Source organism: Nematostella vectensis, chromosome 3, assembly GCF_932526225.1.
Source record: "Nematostella vectensis chromosome 3, jaNemVect1.1, whole genome shotgun sequence".
Taxonomy (NCBI): domain Eukaryota; kingdom Metazoa; phylum Cnidaria; class Anthozoa; order Actiniaria; family Edwardsiidae; genus Nematostella; species Nematostella vectensis.
Window position 1 is genome coordinate 19,545,488 of NC_064036.1, and position 25,453 is coordinate 19,570,940.

The 25,453-nt window shown below is 37.9% G+C and overlaps 1 protein-coding gene and 1 long non-coding RNA gene across 4 annotated transcripts; one reads left to right on the forward strand and one right to left on the reverse strand.

The window, feature by feature from the left end:
- The first annotated feature begins 29 nt into the window (after positions 1-29).
- Positions 30-10,892, forward strand: LOC125561147. The gene is made up of 2 exons (XR_007307154.1): positions 30-209; positions 10,339-10,892. It is a non-coding gene; the product is annotated as an uncharacterized LOC125561147 (long non-coding RNA).
- Positions 694-25,281, reverse strand: LOC5508994 (26S proteasome regulatory subunit 7). Of its 3 annotated transcripts, none has more exons than XM_048724517.1 (14): positions 25,098-25,281; positions 24,953-24,990; positions 22,897-22,978; positions 21,893-21,984; positions 21,607-21,746; positions 12,744-12,816; positions 12,287-12,382; positions 11,086-11,338; positions 10,408-10,531; positions 2,033-2,111; positions 1,461-1,557; positions 1,258-1,319; positions 904-1,044; positions 694-857 (listed from the first exon to the last, which is right to left on the reverse strand). In XM_048724517.1, the coding sequence occupies exons 1-13, from the start codon at positions 25,168-25,170 to the stop codon at positions 949-951; spliced, it is 1,305 nt and encodes a 434-aa protein (XP_048580474.1). In that variant the 5' UTR covers positions 25,171-25,281; the 3' UTR covers positions 694-857; positions 904-948. The 3 variants fall into 3 exon arrangements, with proteins under 3 accessions (XP_048580474.1, XP_048580475.1, XP_001629536.1); XM_048724518.1 differs by having other exon boundaries at positions 694-853; positions 900-1,044; XM_001629486.3 differs by having other exon boundaries at positions 694-1,044.
- Between the last annotated feature and the right edge of the window lie 172 nt (positions 25,282-25,453).

The window sequence follows — 25,453 nt, forward strand, 5'->3', positions numbered from 1 at the left end:
ACAAATGCAAGGGATAATCAACTCTTACATGCTAAAATACATTTGATGTTGTGACGTAATTTCCTGTTGGTTCCGCATGTGCACGAGGTTTTCCTTTGCTAAAGCTCCAGGGGAAGGAAGGAAAATAATTTTGTCCTTTAAGAGAGATCTCATTCAAATCTTCCCCGACCCCGGTAATTCTTCATTTCACGCCTTGGGTTCCCAAAAAGGTAATTCAAAAAACCATGCGCTACTGCGCAAGTAATTTTATTGTTGTTTTGTATAACAAACCAAGCTCTCACAAGCAAAAATTGCATTTACAAATTTGAGCTATACATAGGGTTTCAAAAAGCAAATTTAAACTATGCACCTAGGAGTGCTAACAAAGTATTTACAAGTTATTGGGGGACTTCTGTATTTTCTATGCTATTATTTTTGTTAATTTTTCTTTCTAAAAAACTTTTCTTGCTCAAACTCAAACAACACACCAATTATACGTTAATTATCTTATTCTAATGTAATGTAATTAATCAAAAAATAAGTAAAAATAAAGATTATCAGATTATTACTATTATTATTATATATGTGTGAAGGATGAAGTAAAGAAGGTATATCGTTTTCACTCATTTTACCTTCTCGTGGTGACAGGTAGCACATTTGTAGCTCAAAAAATGTTAATTAAACGGGTTAAAAGCAAACACCTCAGTTTAACGTCAGTATATATACAATTTATTCTCAACCGGGCACACTACAATAGATATAGACAGTGACAGCAGTTAATCAACAGTCCCTAATACAGACAACTCATTGCTGCTCATTAAGACAAATGTCTGCAAACAAGGTAGCCAAATACAAGATAATGGCAAATGGTTTCCGTGGTGGTGATGATGACGATGATGCTATTGGTGGCAAATGGTTTCCGTGATGGTGATGATGACGATGATGCTATTGGTGGCAAATGTTGATAGCCTAGTTGTAGGTCATGTAGCGAGGAGTAGCGCTGAACTTGGCATAAGCCTTTATAACCTTGTTCACAGCCTCTAGGAAATCCTTCTCTGTTGCAACCTTCAAATCAACATATGGTTAATATGCTGTGTAATAAAGGGGAAAATGTATCATCACAAATGATGGAACATAGAAGTCTTTGTTATAGCCTTGTGTCATTTCCATTACTATTTGTCCTAACCAAGCTTGTTCATATTGACTACAAGAACTAGATCAGCAAAGAATGCTTCAGAGCTTGTAAACATCAAGCTAAAAAAAATGAAAAATTGTTACCTTTCTTCGGGCACGAATGGCAAACATCCCTGCTTCCGTACACACACTGCGGATCTCAGCACCTAAACAGATACATCAATAGGCAATTAACAATCAATCATTTATAGAAAGAGAACTGAAAATGTGGAATTCAATAATAAATATATTAGACAATACAGTCAGACAGGATGGAAAGACACACAGGAAAAGACACACAAACTTACCTGTGCTGTTAGGGCATAATCTTGCCAACAACTCATAACGGATATCTCGCTCAACACTCATGGAACGAGCATGGATTTTAAAGATGTGAGCTCTTCCCTGTAAGCAAAAAATTGCAGTTTAAACTAAAAAACATTGCAAGGTTTAACAGAATACTTGTCTAAATCAACACCGATGAATGAGCATAATCACAACATGTTACAAATTCAACATAGTACATCATTTTATTTCACCATAGAGTACCCTGGCGTTCATAAAGTATGTGCCAGGACACGCAAAAAGGCCAAAGGATCAATGAGGCCTTTTTGCATGACATACCCCATGACCATGATTCCACATTTTTGAATGTCTTAAAGCATGTACTTGTGGCTCCGGAATGAGAATGATTAGAATGGAAAAAGCGTACGTTTGTTTATCCCGTGTTCCCATTCCGGAATAAAGGCCATTCCACCCATTCTGCTACCTGTAGCAGAATGAGTCGAATGTCATTCTGAACATTCTCTACCAACCATTCCCATTCCAGAATGATAGGAAAAAACACGCCCTTAGTGCACAAGCAAAAACAAGAATATACCTCTAGGTCAGGGAGACCAAACTCTACTTTACGATCAAGTCGACCAGGCCTCATTAGAGCAGGATCTAGGGTATCCGGTCTGAAAACAAACAAAATATTCTTGAACAAGTTTTTTAGGGCATCAGTATTTCTGAAATGCTCTATTTCTATGTCGTTGTACCCGTCCTTATACTGCTAGCTATCCTTTTCTATGTTTTCCTTACACTTGTCTGTGGACAGTCTTAAAATAAACCATCTGTCCGTCTATCTGTGTGCCTGCCCATCTATCTGATCATCTTGTCTATTTGTCTGACCCTTGGTCAGGATCTCAGCAAAGGGACTCAGACAAGATACAAAACCAAGTTTTCACTAGGTTTAACCAATGCTCCATGTTAGAATTAGGCACTGAAGTAAATGGTGGCATGTCAAAAATGCCATTGTTAATGCTAGGGGTTTGATTGGCCGAGACACAAGCTATGGCATAAGTTAGACAGAAAACAAAACTTTTGAAGATTTTAATTTTAGAATATTTACTATGCATAATATAGCTTTCCAGATGAATTTTATGTGGGGAACCTTATAAATAATAAATAAATTTGAGTAGCTAATCACTCTCATCGCAGCTAGATGCTGAATTACGGTGTGCAGATTCAGATGTGGTCGGGTTGAAGGCATATAGGAAGGCGCTTGAGGCAGACGCCATACAACTCGTGTCTGACCACGGATCACAGCTAAGATCGAAATTGTTGGTTTTGTGGAGGGATGAAAACCGGAGAACCCGGAGAAAAACCCTCAGAGAAAAGGCAAGACAAAATAACTCAACTCACGTCAGAACCGGGAATCAAACCCAGAACCCAGTGGTGAGAGGCACAGGCACTACAGAGCGACCGGGAAACCTGTGGTGAGAGGCACAGGCACTACAGAGCGACCGGGAAACCTGTGGTGAGAGGCACAGGCACTACAGAGCGACGCTCTGCCAACTGCGCCACCTAGGCTCCTTTAAAAGCTATTCATAATTTCTTCAAATATTTACCTATCTTCCATATGTTCTACCTTTACCTTTAGTACAAAACAGATCCTACGTTGATAAAGCTATGATTAAGGCTTTTGAAGCAGGACAGTGGGCATAGATGATTATTTAAAATAAAAAAATCCTCTCAAAATTTATAGCTTAAACACATTGACCCCTGAACCGGCCTGTACCGGCTTTGGGAAGTACCCACAACCCAAAAAATTCATAAATTCAAAATAAACACAACAAGATGAAGATACTCAGGCATCAGTCTAAGGGATAAATGGTCTTGCAGATATGCATCCAACCAAGGTGTTGGCATCTACTCTTAAGCCAAATAATAGCACAGGTTCTTTGACAAATCTCAAATCGAACAAGGAGAGAAAAGCAGAATCACCCCTCTCAATAAAACGCTCAAAATACCACACAAGGGAGAGAAATCAGCAAACACAGCTCAAGACACAAATAGATACCTTTATTCTGATCCTCCAGGTACATTTCCTTGGCCTCAAAACACAATGTTCATTCCTTAAAGGATTGTACAACCACGAAAATATCTTTACGTATTGCAAAGCATTATGGGAGATCCAGGGGAAAATTCACGAGGGGAGGGCCAGTCAACACTCCTCTCCCCAAAGTCAGATGGTTTTTTATAAGTCTTTTCACCCCGAAGCCAAACGAATCAATTCCAGGTCATACAGACCCAGAATAGCAGTGTAAACAATTTTGGAATCAATTTGGTTTCAGAAAAGACACCATTTAGGAGAGCTGTGGTGATTCATTAGAAAATTATTTTCTCATCCGGGCAAAGCCAAACAAGAAAAAATCATCATGAATCCACCTTTGCTTGCAAATATCCATAAGCAAAGCACTCAATTATGCCCCAAAAGACTTCATGATGTCCTGAGACACTCTCCTAATATGCTCATAGCTGTATTTTTGATGAAAAATACAAGCAACCATCAACTTGTGCTGGCTTCAGCACATCGACGAGGGATTAAAAGTGGGGACCGCAAAGCACTGTTGGAAAGCTTGGATACCGCTGACTAGGTGCAGCTGTGTTTGACTTTGATGGGCTGTATAAAACTCAGAATAGGGGGGGAGGTATCTGTTTTCAGTCTGTTTTTTGTAAATTCAGCTCCAAAAAAGCCAGGAGTCAATGGGTTAATCAACCACCCCTAGATTTTAATCAAAATAACTAGACCTTTTTAGACTTGTGCTGTGACATACACCAGTGGATTGGATCACATATATGCCATTTCTAGCAAGTGAATATCTTTAACCTAGAAAATAGAATTTTTTTTACTTGGACATGACTGGACTCATTGATAGGGATGATATGCATAGCTTTTTTAGAAAAAAATGCCCAAGAAAACATCAGATTCAGGCAAGGTTTTGTGATAAGATTACTTTGACGGTGAATATACAGGAAAAGTACCAAAAGTGGGTTGACACTGCTGCTTTGAATTTATAAAGGCAAATATTTTTATAGAATTTGGGCTCCCTGTGGTTTCCCTAATGGTTTTAACATAAGAATTATATGTTAGAATATCAGCCATAACTTAAAGGAGGCTTGTTTGTATATCAAGCAGAATTTGCCTACACTGTTGTATGCACCTAAGCTTGCGAAAAATGCATTGTTCTCAGGCAGCGAGGCAAGCATGATTTTTAGGGTGTGTTGGTAAACACATTGACCCCTGAACCGGCCTGTACCGGCTTTGGGAAGTACCCACAACCCAAAAAATTCATAAATTCAAAATAAACACAACAAGATGAAGATACTCAGGCATCAGTCTAAGGGATAAATGGTCTTGCAGATATGCATCAAACCAAGGTGTTGGCATCTACTCTTAAGCCAAATAATAGCACAGGTTCTTTGACAAATCTCAAATCGAACAAGGAGAGAAAAGCAGAATCACCCCTCTCAATAAAACGCTCAAAATACCACACAAGGGAGAGAAATCAGCAAACACAGCTCAAGACACAAATAGATACCTTTATTCTGATCCTCCAGGTACATTTCCTTGGCCTCAAAACACAATGTTCATTCCTTGAAGGATTGTACAACCACGAAAATATCTTTACGTATTGCAAAGCATTATGGGAGATCCAGGGGAAAATTCACGAGGGGAGGGCCAGTCAACACTCCTCTCCCCAAAGTCAGATGGTTTTTTATAAGTCTTTTCACCCCGAAGCCAAACGAATCAATTCCAGGTCATACAGACCCAGAATAGCAGTGTAAACAATTTTGGAATCAATTTGGTTTCAGAAAAGACACCATTTAGGAGAGCTGTGGTGATTCATTAGAAAATTATTTTCTCATCCGGGCAAAGCCAAACAAGAAAAAATCATCATGAATCCACCTTTGCTTGCAAATATCCATAAGCAAAGCACTCAATTATGCCCCAAAAGACTTCATGATGTCCTGAGACACTCTCCTAATATGCTCATAGCTGTATTTTTGATGAAAAATACAAGCAACCATCAACTTGTGCTGGCTTCAGCACATCGACGAGGGATTAAAAGTGGGGACCGCAAAGCACTGTTGGAAAGCTTGGATACCGCTGACTAGGTGCAGCTGTGTTTGACTTTGATGGGCTGTATAAAACTCAGAATAGGGGGGGAGGTATCTGTTTTCAGTCTGTTTTTTGTAAATTCAGCTCCAAAAAAGCCAGGAGTCAATGGGTTAATCAACCACCCCTAGATTTTAATCAAAATAACTAGACCTTTTTAGACTTGTGCTGTGACATACACCAGTGGATTGGATCACATATATGCCATTTCTAGCAAGTGAATATCTTTAACCTAGAAAATAGAATTTTTTTTACTTGGACATGACTGGACTCATTGATAGGGATGATATGCATAGCTTTTTTAGAAAAAAATGCCCAAGAAAACATCAGATTCAGGCAAGGTTTTGTGATAAGATTACTTTGACGGTGAATATACAGGAAAAGTACCAAAAGTGGGTTGACACTGCTGCTTTGAATTTATAAAGGCAAATATTTTTATAGAATTTGGGCTCCCTGTGGTTTCCCTAATGGTTTTAACATAAGAATTATATGTTAGAATATCAGCCATAACTTAAAGGAGGCTTGTTTGTATATCAAGCAGAATTTGCCTACACTGTTGTATGCACCTAAGCTTGCGAAAAATGCATTGTTCTCAGGCAGCGAGGCAAGCATGATTTTTAGGGTGTGTTGGTAAACACATTGACCCCTGAACCGGCCTGTACCGGCTTTGGGAAGTACCCACAACCCAAAAAATTCATAAATTCAAAATAAACACAACAAGATGAAGATACTCAGGCATCAGTCTAAGGGATAAATGGTCTTGCAGATATGCATCAAACCAAGGTGTTGGCATCTACTCTTAAGCCAAATAATAGCACAGGTTCTTTGACAAATCTCAAATCGAACAAGGAGAGAAAAGCAGAATCACCCCTCTCAATAAAACGCTCAAAATACCACACAAGGGAGAGAAATCAGCAAACACAGCTCAAGACACAAATAGATACCTTTATTCTGATCCTCCAGGTACATTTCCTTGGCCTCAAAACACAATGTTCATTCCTTGAAGGATTGTACAACCACGAAAATATCTTTACGTATTGCAAAGCATTATGGGAGATCCAGGGGAAAATTCACGAGGGGAGGGCCAGTCAACACTCCTCTCCCCAAAGTCAGATGGTTTTTTATAAGTCTTTTCACCCCGAAGCCAAACGAATCAATTCCAGGTCATACAGACCCAGAATAGCAGTGTAAACAATTTTGGAATCAATTTGGTTTCAGAAAAGACACCATTTAGGAGAGCTGTGGTGATTCATTAGAAAATTATTTTCTCATCCGGGCAAAGCCAAACAAGAAAAAATCATCATGAATCCACCTTTGCTTGCAAATATCCATAAGCAAAGCACTCAATTATGCCCCAAAAGACTTCATGATGTCCTGAGACACTCTCCTAATATGCTCATAGCTGTATTTTTGATGAAAAATACAAGCAACCATCAACTTGTGCTGGCTTCAGCACATCGACGAGGGATTAAAAGTGGGGACCGCAAAGCACTGTTGGAAAGCTTGGATACCGCTGACTAGGTGCAGCTGTGTTTGACTTTGATGGGCTGTATAAAACTCAGAATAGGGGGGGAGGTATCTGTTTTCAGTCTGTTTTTTGTAAATTCAGCTCCAAAAAAGCCAGGAGTCAATGGGTTAATCAACCACCCCTAGATTTTAATCAAAATAACTAGACCTTTTTAGACTTGTGCTGTGACATACACCAGTGGATTGGATCACATATATGCCATTTCTAGCAAGTGAATATCTTTAACCTAGAAAATAGAATTTTTTTTACTTGGACATGACTGGACTCATTGATAGGGATGATATGCATAGCTTTTTTAGAAAAAAATGCCCAAGAAAACATCAGATTCAGGCAAGGTTTTGTGATAAGATTACTTTGACGGTGAATATACAGGAAAAGTACCAAAAGTGGGTTGACACTGCTGCTTTGAATTTATAAAGGCAAATATTTTTATAGAATTTGGGCTCCCTGTGGTTTCCCTAATGGTTTTAACATAAGAATTATATGTTAGAATATCAGCCATAACTTAAAGGAGGCTTGTTTGTATATCAAGCAGAATTTGCCTACACTGTTGTATGCACCTAAGCTTGCGAAAAATGCATTGTTCTCAGGCAGCGAGGCAAGCATGATTTTTAGGGTGTGTTGGTAAACACATTGACCCCTGAACCGGCCTGTACCGGCTTTGGGAAGTACCCACAACCCAAAAAATTCATAAATTCAAAATAAACACAACAAGATGAAGATACTCAGGCATCAGTCTAAGGGATAAATGGTCTTGCAGATATGCATCAAACCAAGGTGTTGGCATCTACTCTTAAGCCAAATAATAGCACAGGTTCTTTGACAAATCTCAAATCGAACAAGGAGAGAAAAGCAGAATCACCCCTCTCAATAAAACGCTCAAAATACCACACAAGGGAGAGAAATCAGCAAACACAGCTCAAGACACAAATAGATACCTTTATTCTGATCCTCCAGGTACATTTCCTTGGCCTCAAAACACAATGTTCATTCCTTGAAGGATTGTACAACCACGAAAATATCTTTACGTATTGCAAAGCATTATGGGAGATCCAGGGGAAAATTCACGAGGGGAGGGCCAGTCAACACTCCTCTCCCCAAAGTCAGATGGTTTTTTATAAGTCTTTTCACCCCGAAGCCAAACGAATCAATTCCAGGTCATACAGACCCAGAATAGCAGTGTAAACAATTTTGGAATCAATTTGGTTTCAGAAAAGACACCATTTAGGAGAGCTGTGGTGATTCATTAGAAAATTATTTTCTCATCCGGGCAAAGCCAAACAAGAAAAAATCATCATGAATCCACCTTTGCTTGCAAATATCCATAAGCAAAGCACTCAATTATGCCCCAAAAGACTTCATGATGTCCTGAGACACTCTCCTAATATGCTCATAGCTGTATTTTTGATGAAAAATACAAGCAACCATCAACTTGTGCTGGCTTCAGCACATCGACGAGGGATTAAAAGTGGGGACCGCAAAGCACTGTTGGAAAGCTTGGATACCGCTGACTAGGTGCAGCTGTGTTTGACTTTGATGGGCTGTATAAAACTCAGAATAGGGGGGGAGGTATCTGTTTTCAGTCTGTTTTTTGTAAATTCAGCTCCAAAAAAGCCAGGAGTCAATGGGTTAATCAACCACCCCTAGATTTTAATCAAAATAACTAGACCTTTTTAGACTTGTGCTGTGACATACACCAGTGGATTGGATCACATATATGCCATTTCTAGCAAGTGAATATCTTTAACCTAGAAAATAGAATTTTTTTTACTTGGACATGACTGGACTCATTGATAGGGATGATATGCATAGCTTTTTTAGAAAAAAATGCCCAAGAAAACATCAGATTCAGGCAAGGTTTTGTGATAAGATTACTTTGACGGTGAATATACAGGAAAAGTACCAAAAGTGGGTTGACACTGCTGCTTTGAATTTATAAAGGCAAATATTTTTATAGAATTTGGGCTCCCTGTGGTTTCCCTAATGGTTTTAACATAAGAATTATATGTTAGAATATCAGCCATAACTTAAAGGAGGCTTGTTTGTATATCAAGCAGAATTTGCCTACACTGTTGTATGCACCTAAGCTTGCGAAAAATGCATTGTTCTCAGGCAGCGAGGCAAGCATGATTTTTAGGGTGTGTTGGTAAACACATTGACCCCTGAACCGGCCTGTACCGGCTTTGGGAAGTACCCACAACCCAAAAAATTCATAAATTCAAAATAAACACAACAAGATGAAGATACTCAGGCATCAGTCTAAGGGATAAATGGTCTTGCAGATATGCATCAAACCAAGGTGTTGGCATCTACTCTTAAGCCAAATAATAGCACAGGTTCTTTGACAAATCTCAAATCGAACAAGGAGAGAAAAGCAGAATCACCCCTCTCAATAAAACGCTCAAAATACCACACAAGGGAGAGAAATCAGCAAACACAGCTCAAGACACAAATAGATACCTTTATTCTGATCCTCCAGGTACATTTCCTTGGCCTCAAAACACAATGTTCATTCCTTGAAGGATTGTACAACCACGAAAATATCTTTACGTATTGCAAAGCATTATGGGAGATCCAGGGGAAAATTCACGAGGGGAGGGCCAGTCAACACTCCTCTCCCCAAAGTCAGATGGTTTTTTATAAGTCTTTTCACCCCGAAGCCAAACGAATCAATTCCAGGTCATACAGACCCAGAATAGCAGTGTAAACAATTTTGGAATCAATTTGGTTTCAGAAAAGACACCATTTAGGAGAGCTGTGGTGATTCATTAGAAAATTATTTTCTCATCCGGGCAAAGCCAAACAAGAAAAAATCATCATGAATCCACCTTTGCTTGCAAATATCCATAAGCAAAGCACTCAATTATGCCCCAAAAGACTTCATGATGTCCTGAGACACTCTCCTAATATGCTCATAGCTGTATTTTTGATGAAAAATACAAGCAACCATCAACTTGTGCTGGCTTCAGCACATCGACGAGGGATTAAAAGTGGGGACCGCAAAGCACTGTTGGAAAGCTTGGATACCGCTGACTAGGTGCAGCTGTGTTTGACTTTGATGGGCTGTATAAAACTCAGAATAGGGGGGGAGGTATCTGTTTTCAGTCTGTTTTTTGTAAATTCAGCTCCAAAAAAGCCAGGAGTCAATGGGTTAAAGTAATTTCTAATTTTAAAGTGACTGTCTCTATATTTGTTTCTAACAACAACTCTTTAGTTCTACTAGCATTCAATCCTTCAATGACCTACAGACTCTACAAAAAGTTTCCCTTGGACAACAACATACCTGTTTGTGGCCATAAGGACTTTGATGTTACCACGAGGATCAAATCCATCAAGCTGGTTGATGAGCTCAAGCATAGTACGCTGAACCTCGTTATCACCCCCTGCACCATCGTCAAACCTTGCACCTGACAAACAAAGCAAGGTCATCAAACTCTGCTGAAAGGTCCACACAAATAAGAAAATGTTGACAAACACTGGGAGCTAGGAGAGGTTACCTAAGAAAATGATTTGAAAAATATGATATGACTAAAACAAAACCTCCCCACTGCTCTAAATTCTGGCTAGAATTCCTGTAGGTTCCATAAAATGGCAAAAACATTAGAATGGATTGTTCGATTCTTAAAACATACCGGATCACAGATCTTTTGATTTTTGGATTCTGATAATCAAGCCTGTGATTGCGCCAATTTTTGACTTTAATGATTTTGTGATTGTTTTCCTCAACCATGTGTTTCAGATTCAGATTAAAGCAAAACTTTGTGTGGATTGGCAGATTTTTTTTGGAAAAAAAGAGTGGATCAGAACATCCAGAGACCCTATTTACCCCCCCCCCCCATGAGACATCATCAAGAAAAGTCACAACATCATGAATATAAGTTATTGACCATGACCTATTCATCTTGCCAAAATGCTAACCATGTGTTGTGTAGATGTACAACAAATATCCCACAGGGCTTACCTCCAATAGCATCAATCTCATCAAAAAATACAATGCAGGCCTTTTTTGTCCGTGCCATCTCAAATAGTTCCCTGACCATTCTTGCTCCCTCGCCTACATATTTTTGTACAAGCTCTGAGCCAATGACACGGATGAAGCATGCATCTGTTCTGTTTGCCACAGCTCTGGCACACAATGTTTTACCAGTGCCAGGGGGGCCAAACAGGAGGACTCCTTTAGGCGGCTCAATACCAAGATTGACAAACCGCTCAGGCTATAATGAAAAATACACATTCTAAGGTAAGTACCAAGAACAGCTTACAACAAACTAAGACTAAATTACTCAGTCTTCAATATGTATCTTTTGATAAGTCAAAGGTTTGGTTATTATTACATTTGGGGCTTCTGAGATGTCTTTGAGAATGCAAAGGATTGTAATCTAAGCTTGTTGCTTGAGTTGAGAAAGACTAGCAAAAGTGTATGGAAAATGTCTGGGAAATGTCAACAGATGTCATGATAGCTAGGGATATGCTCAAGAACTTGCAGCTTTGGAGATGTGTTTAGCATATTACAAATTTGTTTGCCTCAGTTGAGCAAAAAAAGCAAACACTTGAGATATTAAATGGCAGCCCTGCTTACACAGTCAAACCTTAAATTATAGAAAAAAAGAACTGTTGCAGGATGTTGTACAAGTATTCAGTGATTTCAAATGTCAAATAGTTATTGTCTGTTCATTGTGTTTCAAAATATTTATTTAAAGATTAATGAATCAATCAAAAAACCCAAATAATTGAGTTCATTAACAAATACAAATGTATGTTTTTTGATGAACTGTTTAAAGATAAATATACTAAGAATGAACAGAATGAATCTAAAAGCTACTTATTTTCCCTACTTAAAACTACTTGTTTCACACAGGGCCTGGGGTTCCTTCGTAATATATATGGATCATTGTGGACTATATTCTTCTGGCAACTTGTTAAAATATCTGTTATGAATAATGTATCATCAGAACCATGTCACTAAACCTGCCTACATCCTATGAGAACTAGCCTTAAGCACAGCTAAAGAAGCAAAATCACTTATCCATCGCAAAAATGCTATTTGCCCAAAATAATAAAAGCAAAACAAAACTTAGTTCAATATAAATTGTCACAAATAGACTTTGCCACACTATCAAATACAAATGCATTCAGCTGCACAATAAAAAAACTATACTTACATGCAACAATGGAGTCTCCACAACTTCCCTAAGCTTATCTATCTGTTCCTTACATCCCCCAATATCAGAGTATGTAACATCTGGCTTCTCCTCAACCTAAGGACAGAAACAAGCAAAATCCAGCATTTCAAATTAAAAAATAATGGCAAACACTTGCCATTATCACAAATATGTATTATTGTAACTGACATGACGCTACAGACATTTAATTTTCCAAGTACAGAATCTAAATAATATTCTCTTAGCATTTCAGACACTTTGTCCACTTTAAAGATATAGGATGTTGTGCTTTATTCATCAAACAAAATAAATGATTGGAACTTTTCTAATAATAAAAAAAGAACCTTTTATTTTTCTTGATATGCAAGCTGTCAACAGAATCCATGTTCTGCTGATTTGAGGGTTTCCCAGAGTGTTGCTAATAGCAGAACATGACCGTAGTTGATCCAAATCTCACCTGCATCATTGTGACAGTCGGGTCAATCTTAGGTGGAAGGGGAATGTGGATTTGGTACTTGTTACGGTCAACACTAGAAACAAATACAAATGGTAACTTAGCTACTCAATAGCACCACAATCAGTTTTGTTTAGGTTATTATTGAACTTAATACCCCTGCAGTACTGATGGTTCTGTACAAAATCTGGCTAGCCATCATGATCAGAGATTCTTATGCTTATGTGTCTCGCAAACCTGAATACTATAATAAGAACAAGGGCAGAGTGCCTCTAAATACTATAATAAGAACAAGGGCAGAGTGCCTCTAAATACTAATAATAAGAACAAGGGCAGAGTGCCTCTAAATACTATAATAAGAACAAGGGCAGAGTGCCTCTAAATACTATAATAAGAACAAGGGCAGAGTGCCTCTAAATACTAATAATAAGAACAAGGGCAGAGTGCCTCTAAATACTATAATAAGAACAAGGGCAGAGTGCCTCTAAATACTATAATAAGAACAAGGGCAGAGTGCCTCTAAATACTATAATAAGAACAAGGGCAGAGTGCCTCTAAATACTATAATAAGAACAAGGGCAGAGTGCCTCTAAATACTAATAATAAGAACAAGGGCAGAGTGCCTCTAAATACTATAATAAGAACAAGGGCAGAGTGCCTCTAAATACTATAATAAGAACAAGGGCAGAGTGCCTCTAAATACTAATAATAAGAACAAGGGCAGAGTGCCTCTAAATACTATAATAAGAACAAGGGCAGAGTGCCTCTAAATACTAATAATAAGAACAAGGGCAGAGTGCCTCTAAATACTATAATAAGAACAAGGGCAGAGTGCCTCTAAATACTATAATAAGAACAAGGGCAGAGTGCCTCTAAATACTAATAATAAGAACAAGGGCAGAGTGCTTCTAAATACTATAATAAGAACAAGGGCAGAGTGCCTCTAAATACTATAATAAGAACAAGGGCAGAGTGCCTCTAAATACTATAATAAGAACAAGGGCAGAGTGCCTCTAAATACTAATAATAAGAACAAGGGCAGAGTGCCTCTAAATACTATAATAAGAACAAGGGCAGAGTGCCTCTAAATACTATAATAAGAACAAGGGCAGAGTGCCTCTAAATACTAATAATAAGAACAAGGGCAGAGTGCCTCTAAATACTATAATAAGAACAAGGGCAGAGTGCCTCTAAATACTAATAATAAGAACAAGGGCAGAGTGCCTCTAAATACTATAATAAGAACAAGGGCAGAGTGCCTCTAAATACTATAATAAGAACAAGGGCAGAGTGCCTTTAAATACTAATAATAAGAACAAGGGCAGAGTGCCTCTAAATACTATAATAAGAACAAGGGCAGAGTGCCTCTAAATACTATAATAAGAACAAGGGCAGAGTGCCTCTAAATACTATAATAAGAACAAGGGCAGAGTGCCTCTAAATACTAAAATAAGAACAAGGGCAGAGTGCCTCTAAATACTATAATAAGAACAAGGGCAGAGTGCCTCTAAATACTATAATAAGAACAAGGGCAGAGTGCCTCTAAATACTATAACAAGAACAAGGGCAGAGTGCCTCTAAATACTATAATAAGAACAAGGGCAGAGTGCCTCTAAATACTATAATAAGAACAAGGGCAGAGTGCCTCTAAATACTATAATAAGAACAAGGGCAGAGTGCCTCTAAATACTATAATAAGAACAAGGGCAGAGTGCCTCTAAATACTAATAATAAGAACAAGGGCAGAGTGCCTCTAAATACTATAATAAGAACAAGGGCAGAGTGCCTCTAAATACTATAATAAGAACAAGGGCAGAGTGCCTCTAAATACTAAAATAAGAACAAGGGCAGAGTGCCTCTAAATACTATAACAAGAACAAGGGCAGAGTGCCTCTAAATACTATAACAAGAACAAGGGCAGAGTGCCTCTAAATACTATAATAAGAACAAGGGCAGAGTGCCTCTAAATACTATAATAAGAACAAGGGCAGAGTGCCTCTAAATACTATAATAAGAACAAGGGCAGAGTGCCCCTAAATACTATAATAAGAACAAGGGCAGAGTGCCTCTAAATACTAATAATAAGAACAAGGGCAGAGTGCCTCTAAATACTAAAATAAGAACAAGGGCAGAGTGCCTCTAAATACTATAACAAGAACAAGGGCAGAGTGCCTCTAAATACTATAATAAGAACAAGGGCAGAGTGCCCCTAAATACTATAATAAGAACAAGGGAAGAGTGCCCCTAAATACTATAATAAGAACAAGGGCAGAGTGCCTCTAAATACTATAATAAGAACAAGGGCAGAGTGCCCCTAAATACTATAATAAGAACAAGGGCAGAGTGCCTCTAAATACTATAATAAGAACAAGGGCAGAGTGCCTCTAAATACTATAATAAGAACAAGGGCAGAGTGCCTCTAAATACTAAAATAAGAACAAGGGCAGAGTGCCTCTAAATACTATAACAAGAACAAGGGCAGAGTGCCTCTAAATACTATAACAAGAACAAGGGCAGAGTGCCTCTAAATACTATAATAAGAACAAGGGCAGAGTGCCTCTAAATACTATAATAAGAACAAGGGCAGAGTGCCTCTAAATACTATAATAAGAACAAGGGCAGAGTGCCCCTAAATACTATAATAAGAACAAGGGCAGAGTGCCTCTAAATACTAAAATAAGAACAACGGCAGAGTGCCTCTAAATACTATAATAAGAACAAAGGCAGAGTGCCTCTAAATACTAAAATAAGAACAAAGGCAGAGTGCCTCTAAATACTATAATAAGAACAAGGGCAGAGTGCCTCTAAATACTATAATAAGAACAAGGGCAGAGTGCCTCTAAATACTATAATAAGAACAAGGGCAGAGTGCCTCTAAATACTATAATAAGAACAAGGGCAGAGGGCCTCTAAATACTATAACAAGAACAAGGGCAGAGTGCCTCTAAATACTATAATAAGAACAAGGGCAGAGTGCCTCTAAATACTATAATAAGAACAAGGGCAGAGTGCCTCTAAATACTATAATAAGAACAAGGGCAGAGTGCCTCTAAATACTATAATAAGAACAAGGGCAGAGTGCCTCTAAATACTAAAATAAGAACAAGGGCAGAGTGCCTCTAAATACTATAATAAGAACAAGGGCAGAGTGCCTCTAAATACTATAACAAGAACAAGGGCAGAGTGCCTCTAAATACTATAATAAGAACAAGGGCAGAGTGCCTCTAAATACTATAATAAGAACAAGGGCAGAGTGCCTCTAAATACTATAATAAGAACAAGGGCAGAGTGCCTCTAAATACTATAATAAGAACAAGGACAGAGTGCCTCTAAATACTAAAATAAGAACAAGGGCAGAGTGCCTCTAAATACTATAATAAGAACAAGGGCAGAGTGCCTCTAAATACTAATAATAAGAACAAGGGCAGAGTGCCTCTAAATACTATAATAAGAACAAGGGCAGAGTGCCTCTAAATACTATAATAAGAACAAGGGCAGAGTGCCTCTAAATACTAAAATAAGAACAAGGGCAGAGTGCCTCTAAATACTATAATAAGAACAAGGGCAGAGTGCCTCTAAATACTATAATAAGAACAAGGGCAGAGTGCCTCTAAATACTATAACAAGAACAAGGGCAGAGTGCCTCTAAATACTATAATAAGAACAAGGGCAGAGTGCCTCTAAATACTATAATAAGAACAAGGGCAGAGTGCCTCTAAATACTAATAATAAGAACAAGGGCAGAGTGCCTCTAAATACTATAATAAGAACAAGGGCAGAGTGCCTCTAAATACTATAATAAGAACAAGGGCAGAGTGCCTCTAAATACTAAAATAAGAACAAGGGCAGAGTGCCTCTAAATACTATAATAAGAACAAGGGCAGAGTGCCTCTAAATACTATAATAAGAACAAGGGCAGAGTGCCTCTAAATACTATAATAAGAACAAGGGCAGAGTGCCTCTAAATACTATAATAAGAACAAGGGCAGAGTGCCTCTAAATACTATAATAAGAACAAGGGCAGAGTGCCTCTAAATACTAAAATAAGAACAAGGGCAGAGTGCCTCTAAATACTATAACAAGAACAAGGGCAGAGTGCCTCTAAATACTATAACAAGAACAAGGGCAGAGTGCCTCTAAATACTATAATAAGAACAAGGGCAGAGTGCCTCTAAATACTATAATAAGAACAAGGGCAGAGTGCCTCTAAATACTATAATAAGAACAAGGGCAGAGTGCCCCTAAATACTATAATAAGAACAAGGGCAGAGTGCCTCTAAATACTAAAATAAGAACAACGGCAGAGTGCCTCTAAATACTATAATAAGAACAAAGGCAGAGTGCCTCTAAATACTAAAATAAGAACAAAGGCAGAGTGCCTCTAAATACTATAATAAGAACAAGGGCAGAGTGCCTCTAAATACTATAATAAGAACAAGGGCAGAGTGCCTCTAAATACTATAATAAGAACAAGGGCAGAGTGCCTCTAAATACTATAATAAGAACAAGGGCAGAGTGCCTCTAAATACTATAACAAGAACAAGGGCAGAGTGCCTCTAAATACTATAATAAGAACAAGGGCAGAGTGCCTCTAAATACTATAATAAGAACAAGGGCAGAGTGCCTCTAAATACTATAATAAGAACAAGGGCAGAGTGCCTCTAAATACTATAATAAGAACAAGGGCAGAGTGCCTCTAAATACTAAAATAAGAACAAGGGCAGAGTGCCTCTAAATACTATAATAAGAACAAGGGCAGAGTGCCTCTAAATACTATAATAAGAACAAGGGCAGAGTGCCTCTAAATACTATAATAAGAACAAGGGCAGAGTGCCTCTAAATACTATAATAAGAACAAGGGCAGAGGGCCTCTAAATACTATAACAAGAACAAGGGCAGAGTGCCTCTAAATACTATAACAAGAACAAGGGCAGAGTGCCTCTAAATACTATAATAAGAACAAGGGCAGAGTGCCTCTAAATACTATAATAAGAACAAGGGCAGAGTGCCTCTAAATACTATAACAAGAACAAGGGCAGAGTGCCTCTAAATACTATAACAAGAACAAGGGCAGAGTGCCTCTAAATACTATAATAAGAACAAGGGCAGAGTGCCTCTAAATACTATAATAAGAACAAGGGCAGAGTGCCTCTAAATACTATAATAAGAACAAGGGCAGAGTGCCTCTAAATACTAAAATAAGAACAAGGGCAGAGTGCCTCTAAATACTATAATAAGAACAAGGGCAGAGTGCCTCTAAATACTATAATAAGAACAAGGGCAGAGTGCCTCTAAATACTATAATAAGAACAAGGGCAGAGTGCCTCTAAATACTATAATAAGAACAAGGGCAGAGTGCCTCTAAATACTATAATAAGAACAAGGGCAGAGTGGCTCTAAATACTATAATAAGAACAAGGGCAGAGTGCCTCTAAATACTATAATAAGAACAAGGGCAGAGTGCCTCTAAATACTAAAATAAGAACAAGGGCAGAGTGCCTCTAAATACTATAATAAGAACAAGGGCAGAGTGCCTCTAAATACTATAACAAGAACAAGGGCAGAGTGCCTCTAAATACTATAATAAGAACAAGGGCAGAGTGCCTCTAAATACTATAATAAGAACAAGGGCAGAGTGCCTCTAAATACTATAATAAGAACAAGGGCAGAGTGCCTCTAAATACTATAATAAGAACAAGGACAGAGTGCCTCTAAATACTAAAATAAGAACAAGGGCAGAGTGCCTCTAAATACTATAATAAGAACAAGGGCAGAGTGCCTCTAAATACTAATAATAAGAACAAGGGCAGAGTGCCTCTAAATACTAATAATAAGAACAAGGGCAGAGTGCCTCTAAATACTATAATAAGAACAAGGGCAGAGTGCCTCTAAATACTAAAATAAGAACAAGGGCAGAGTGCCTCTAAATACTATAATAAGAACAAGGGCAGAGTGCCTCTAAATACTATAATAAGAACAAGGGCAGAGTGCCTCTAAATACTATAATAAGAACAAGGGCAGAGTGCCTCTAAATACTATAATAAGAACAAGGGCAGAGTGCCTCTAAATACTAAAATAAGAACAAGGGCAGAGTGCCTCTAAATACTATAACAAGAACAAGGGCAGAGTGCCTCTAAATACTATAACAAGAACAAGGGCAGAGTGCCTCTAAATACTATAATAAGAACAAGGGCAGAGTGCCTCTAAATACTATAATAAGAACAAGGGCAGAGTGCCTCTAAATACTAATAATAAGAACAAGGGCAGAGTGCCTCTAAATACTATAATAAGAACAAGGGCAGAGTGCCTCTAAATACTATAATAAGAACAAGGGCAGAGTGCCTCTAAATACTAAAATAAGAACAAGGGCAGAGTGCCTCTAAATACTATAATAAGAACAAGGGCAGAGTGCCTCTAAATACTATAATAAGAACAAGGGCAGAGTGCCTCTAAATACTATAACAAGAACAAGGGCAGAGTGCCTCTAAATACTATAATAAGAACAAGGGCAGAGTGCCTCTAAATACTATAATAAGAACAAGGGCAGAGTGCCTCTAAATACTATAATAAGAACAAGGGCAGAGTGGCTCTAAATACTATAATAAGAACAAGGGCAGAGTGCCTCTAAATACTATAATAAGAACAAGGGCAGAGTGCCTCTAAATACTAAAATAAGAACAAGGGCAGAGTGCCTCTAAATACTATAATAAGAACAAGGGCAGAGTGCCTCTAAATACTATAACAAGAACAAGGGCAGAGTGCCTCTAAATACTATAATAAGAACAAGGGCAGAGTGCCTCTAAATACTATAATAAGAACAAGGGCAGAGTGCCTCTAAATACTATAATAAGAACAAGGGCAGAGTGCCTCTAAATACTATAATAAGAACAAGGACAGAGTGCCTCTAAATACTAAAATAAGAACAAGGGCAGAGTGCCTCTAAATACTATAATAAGAACAAGGGCAGAGTGCCTCTAAATACTAATAATAAGAACAAGGGCAGAGTGCCTCTAAATACTATAATAAGAACAAGGGCAGAGTGCCTCTAAATACTATAATAAGAACAAGGGCAGAGTGCCTCTAAATACTAAAATAAGAACAAGGGCAGAGTGCCTCTAAATACTATAATAAGAACAAGGGCAGAGTGCCTCTAAATACTATAATAAGAACAAGGGCAGAGTGCCTCTAAATACTATAATAAGAACAAGGGCAGAGTGCCTCTAAATACTATAATAAGAACAAGGGCAGAGTGCCTCTACATACTATAATAAGAACAAGGGCAGAGTGCCTCTAAATACTAAAATAAGAACAAGGGCAGAGTGCCTCTAAATACTATAATAAGAACAAGGGCAGAGTGCCCCTAAATACTATAATAAGAACAAGGGCAGAGTGCCTCTAAATACTATAATAAGAACAAGGGCAGAGTGCCTCTAAATACTATAATAAGAACAAGGGCAGAGTGCCTCTAAATACTATAACAAGAACAAGGGCAGAGTGCCTCTAAATACTATAATAAGAACAAGGGCAGAGTGCCTCTAAATACTATAATAAGAACAAGGGCAGAGTGCCTCTAAATACTATAATAAGAACAAGGGCAGAGTGCCTCTAAATACTATAATAAGAACAAGGGCAGAGTGCCTCTAAATACTATAATAAGAACAAGGGCAGTGTGCCTCTAAATACTATAATAAGAACAAGGGCAGAGTGCCTCTAAATACTATAATAAGAACAAGGGCAGAGTGCCTCTAAATACTATAATAAGAACAAGGGCAGAGTGCCTCTAAATACTATAATAAGAACAAGGGCAGAGTGCCTCTAAATACTATAATAAGAACAAGGGCAGAGTGCCTCTAAATACTATAATAAGAACAAGGGCAGAGTGCCTCTAAATACTATAATAAGAACAAGGGCAGAGTGCCTCTAAATACTAAAATAAGAACAAGGGCAGAGTGCCTCTAAATACTATAATAAGAACAAGGGCAGAGTGCCTCTAAATACTATAATAAGAACAAGGGCAGAGTGCCTCTAAATACTATAATAAGAACAAGGGCAGAGTGCCTCTAAATACTATAATAAGAACAAGGGCAGAGTGCCTCTAAATACTATAATAAGAACAAGGGCAGAGTGCCTCTAAATACTAAAATAAGAACAAGGGCAGAGTGCCTCTAAATACTATAATAAGAACAAGGGCAGAGTGCCTCTAAATACTATAATAAGAAAAAGGGCAGAGTGCCTCTAAATACTATAATAAGAACAAAGGCAGAGTGCCTCTAAATACTATAACAAGAACAAGGGCAGAGTGCCTCTAAATACTATAATAAGAAAAAGGGCAGAGTGCCTCTAAATACTATAATAAGAACAAGGGCAGAGTGCCTCTAAATACTATAATAAGAACAAGGGCAGAGTGCCTCTAAATACTAAAATAAGAACAAGGGCAGAGTGCCTCTAAATACTATAATAAGAACAAGGGCAGAGTGCCTCTAAATACTATAATAAGAACAAGGGCAGAGTGCCTCTAAATACTATAATAAGAACAAGGGCAGAGTGCCTCTAAATACTATAATAAGAACAAGGGCAGAGTGCCTCTAAATACTATAATAAGAACAAGGGCAGAGTGCCTCTAAATACTATAATAAGAACAAGGGCAGAGTGCCTCTAAATACTATAATAAGAACAAGGGCAGAGTGCCTCTAAATACTATAATAAGAACAAGGAGAGGGTGCCTCTAAATACTAAAATAAGAACAAGGGCAGAGTGCCTCTAAATACTAAAATAAGAACAAGGGCAGAGTGCCTCTAAATACTATAATAAGAACAAGGGCAGAGTGCCTCTAAATACTAGCAAATGGTAGCAGATGTTGTCTTACCCAACCCTCATGCCCTCCTCTATATCAGTAGGAGCCACCTGGTCACCAAGGTCAACAACAAACTTAGCAAACTGCTTGACATTAATGATGTACTTGGCATCTTCTGAGTCTGCGTTAATAATTTTAGTACATCTTGCAACCTAGAATAGGAAGGTGAAGTTTTGGTGAAAATCGTAGATAACGCAACATAGTGTACAAGCTATACAAGCTAAGAATATACCTGCCTATATTTCTTCAAAGCATAAAATGGCTAAACACACCTAAAGATACTCCATTACATTTTTACCTGTAGAGGCTGTTCTCCATGCAATGTCTGTTTATCAGCTGCTAAATCCCACAAGGCAGGAGGGGCAAGTCCTGTGTCAGACTCTTTTATACCTGTTTGAGGTATAGAAAATATGAGATTATGTGAGTTTTGTTGTATAAAATATGCCGAGGGAATGTAGTAAGGCACTATGACTTCAGGTTATCAAAAAGAGTTTTCCTTAGAAAAACATAACAGGATCTTGATAACACTCACAATCTGTCACTCAACCACAATCTGTAATATAATTTTTTTTAGTATTCAAAGCAACACATTAAAGTGGAGGTTACCATGGTGTGACCAGCTGAATGATGATCGTGTGAAGTACGTGAATCAAACATGTGACCTACTGGTCACCACATGAGTCTTGCGGCACATGGGAAGCACTCACGCTCTCACCTCATAGAACTTTAATGTTATATTGTTTGTTATTGTTCTTATTGTTGATACTATGTACAGGACCCAAAAGGATCCCAGGACCCGAAACGATCCCAGGACCGGAAATGGTCCACAAAAGTACCCCAACTGATACTGGGTCTGAAACAATGGTTCGGATTTCATTTTCACCCATTACACAAACATGAGGTCTTTAACTAGAACAAGCTCTCTGTTACGCAAGCGCAAGCCTGCCATTTTGGGTGTGAAGGCTTTCCATAACACGGACGTGAGCTTGCAGCAAAACGGCAAACTGGCGAGTTTGTATTCAAGAGACGATTTAGAGCCTTTGCTTTACAGTAATTTATCAAAACAAATATCTGAGTTTACAGTGATTTTAAGCCCCTGTCGAATTTCAATTGCCATTTTTTGTGTATGTCCATTTCAGTGTATTTGAAATAAACTAACCTACAACCAAATTGATAGCTTCCACTACACACAGTAACAATAATGGAAGGTTCATTAAATCGTTTTTTTTTTTCAAATCCAATTTGTATCCAAGCAAAAAATAAACAAAATCATATATAAAAATACCTTTACATCCATCCTACCTATTAATTCGTTGACTTTTTTCAATGTAGATTGTATGTCTTCCTCAACCTTTTTTATTGACTTGCTATAAACACCTGCACCCTATAACAGACAAGAAAAATATAATCGGTACTGCTTCTATCTAAATGCAGGATGCCATGCTACCAGCATTTAAAACATTTTTTGGCTGAATTTGGGAGAAATTCGAGCCACTCTAGCACTCTATGATCTGAAAAAAGAAACGGATACATCATGATCATATAATAATCATATATAAATTTGATTTGAAACGTGTATTTATCCATGTTTTGCCAAAACTTGAAGCATAGGATCTCTCATCATATTGGAAATAAACCAATAATATAACAGGATTGCTACCGATATTCAATTTATCAAGTTTCATTATAAATTATCTTTATATATGCTACGCTATAAAAAAAACTATGCCCAAAATATTCCCCTCACTTTTCTCTGCCTTATTGGAGGGCCTGTGTTCAGAGTCTTTGGCAGGAAATTCATGCGAGTTTGCCATCTACATTAAAGTCAAATGCAATCAAAGTTTTTCCAACACGTTTGTGTGGGCATTGAAAAGCACGAATCCTTGCTTCATCGGCCCGGTCTGAAGTCCGGGTGAAGTCATATTTACAAAGAAAACATGGGCCGACAGGATATCAGAACTGAATCTAACAGAAAATGGAATTTGAAAATGGTTTAAAATCAGTTTTTATTCTATAGTTTAATCTAATATTTAAGTATTTAATCGATACTATTGTGGCAGTTTTAAAACCTCTTTGAAATGATTGTTTACAAAATGTGAACGCTTGATGCCATGCAAGACGCAAACAAAAGTCTTCAACAAGTGCTATCCTGTCAACATTGTGCTTTATCATTTTTTTTCGCCTGAACATTAACTGTGATTTGCTTGCAAACCACGAAGTTCTGAACGTCGATGGTGCTTTTGGCTGTGAGTTAGAAATATTTTTTTGGATCTCTGTGGAGAGCTCAAAATGTAGTGTTTGAGAGTGCTTTCTCTCGCTAAGAAAAATGGTTCAATTGCAGCTTCTCTTTGCCTGATCATTTGAAAGTGGAAACCTTTCCCAATACCCCTATTAGCTAGGGGTTGTGATTTGTGTGGTTCTTGAGTTTTCTAATTGCTCCTTTTGTCCATGAGAGATGGCACACACTTTTTCCTTAGCGTATTAGATATAAGGTACTCGTGTCTGTTATTGGCCACTTCCTATTATCGGCCAATGGAAAATATTTCGTGAACTATGAAGAACAAGCTGAAAATGACACATCGATTTGAAAAAACAACGTCTGTGAAACATGTTTGAGTTGAAAATGTGAGGACGAAAAGAAGCCGTAAAAATCTCCAACATTTACCAATCACAATGAAAATCGCTCAGCAAATCCGCCATTCTGTTGTTGTTGTCCCAGGGTGCTTTCTGGCCTTTGTTTCAGCCTCGGTTTCATGTGATCTTTCAATGTTTGAGCCTCGGTCACATGTCCTATTATCGACCACTTGAACCATTCAAAACAAATTTGAGCGATTGTGAGTTTTGCAGTGCAGTGTGACACACACACGTAATGTTAGTTTTCAATCGCTTAGTACAGGGCCAAATGAAGCTTAAATTAGAATTGAAAAGCACTTTTGCAAACTACATTTATCAGGGATTATTGTCTATGGTATTTTAGCTAAAATGAAGCAAGTTTTCTGTGCTATTTTCCTGAAAAGGTGAGTGGCCAATAATAGAACGTGCCTGGCCGATAATAGGTAAGGGTGGCCGATAATAGGAAAGTCAAACACTCCCTACAAATTATCGTTTCCTCTCTAAACAAACCGGTAAATTAAAAAATATTTTTGCTAAATACTCATGTCAAATAGTTAAAGAATCTTCGTTGCAAATTATGGGCAATGAATTTGTTTTGTTCGCGAGATATTTTAGCGTAAACCTAAAGTGGCCGATAATAGGTACGAGTACCTTAAGATGATTTTTTTTCGAATGCACGATAATAGGTACCACTAACTTAAGTATAAAGTTAATCAAGGAGAGCAGACATTAAGAAAATACTTACATATGTCTTAAGAAGGGCTATGTCTCCTTCATCCAAAGCTATATAGGAAAACAAAATATTTAACAGATAATCTCCATATTGACATTGAACTTTTCACGAGGCCAAAGAAACGCAAGGGTCTGTCATGATAGCAGACCATACTTACATTGAATCGGTTTATCCTCTTTGGTTTCATCCTCCCGGATCTTTCGTTGGTCTTTTCCAAGATAATCCGGCATATTTCAAGCTTAAATAAAGGTCTAATTTTACTATTCTTTCAGACGAAGTTTGCGCTATCAAAGAAAAAATATGGCTAATTATCTTTACTGCACATGCGCAATAAGGTGCACTGTCATTCAACTACTTAGTGCTTAGTACCACTCGTCCGTAAAGATGCAAAGGAAACCCAATGCCACCCGTCCTTTTAGTCGTGGTCAATTAATCACTTAATCATGCCAATATATCCCGTTTTAATATAGACTTCAGTTTTTTGGACATGATATATAAATAAAATTCTTAATC

What these genes read in the sequence shown, in the direction of transcription:
- LOC5508994 (XM_048724517.1), bottom strand. Translation starts at nt 25,170, where the DNA reads ATGCCGGATTATCTTGGAAAAGACCAACGAAAGATCCGGGAGGATGAA. An exon ending in TAGCCCTTCTTAAGACATAT is followed by an intron (nt 22,979 to 24,952) that starts GTAAGTATTTTC and finishes TGTCTGTTATAG; the next exon opens with GGTGCAGGTGTTTATAGCAA. An exon ending in CGACTGTCACAATGATGCAG is followed by an intron (nt 12,383 to 12,743) that starts GTGAGATTTGGA and finishes TTCTGTCCTTAG; the next exon opens with GTTGAGGAGAAGCCAGATGT.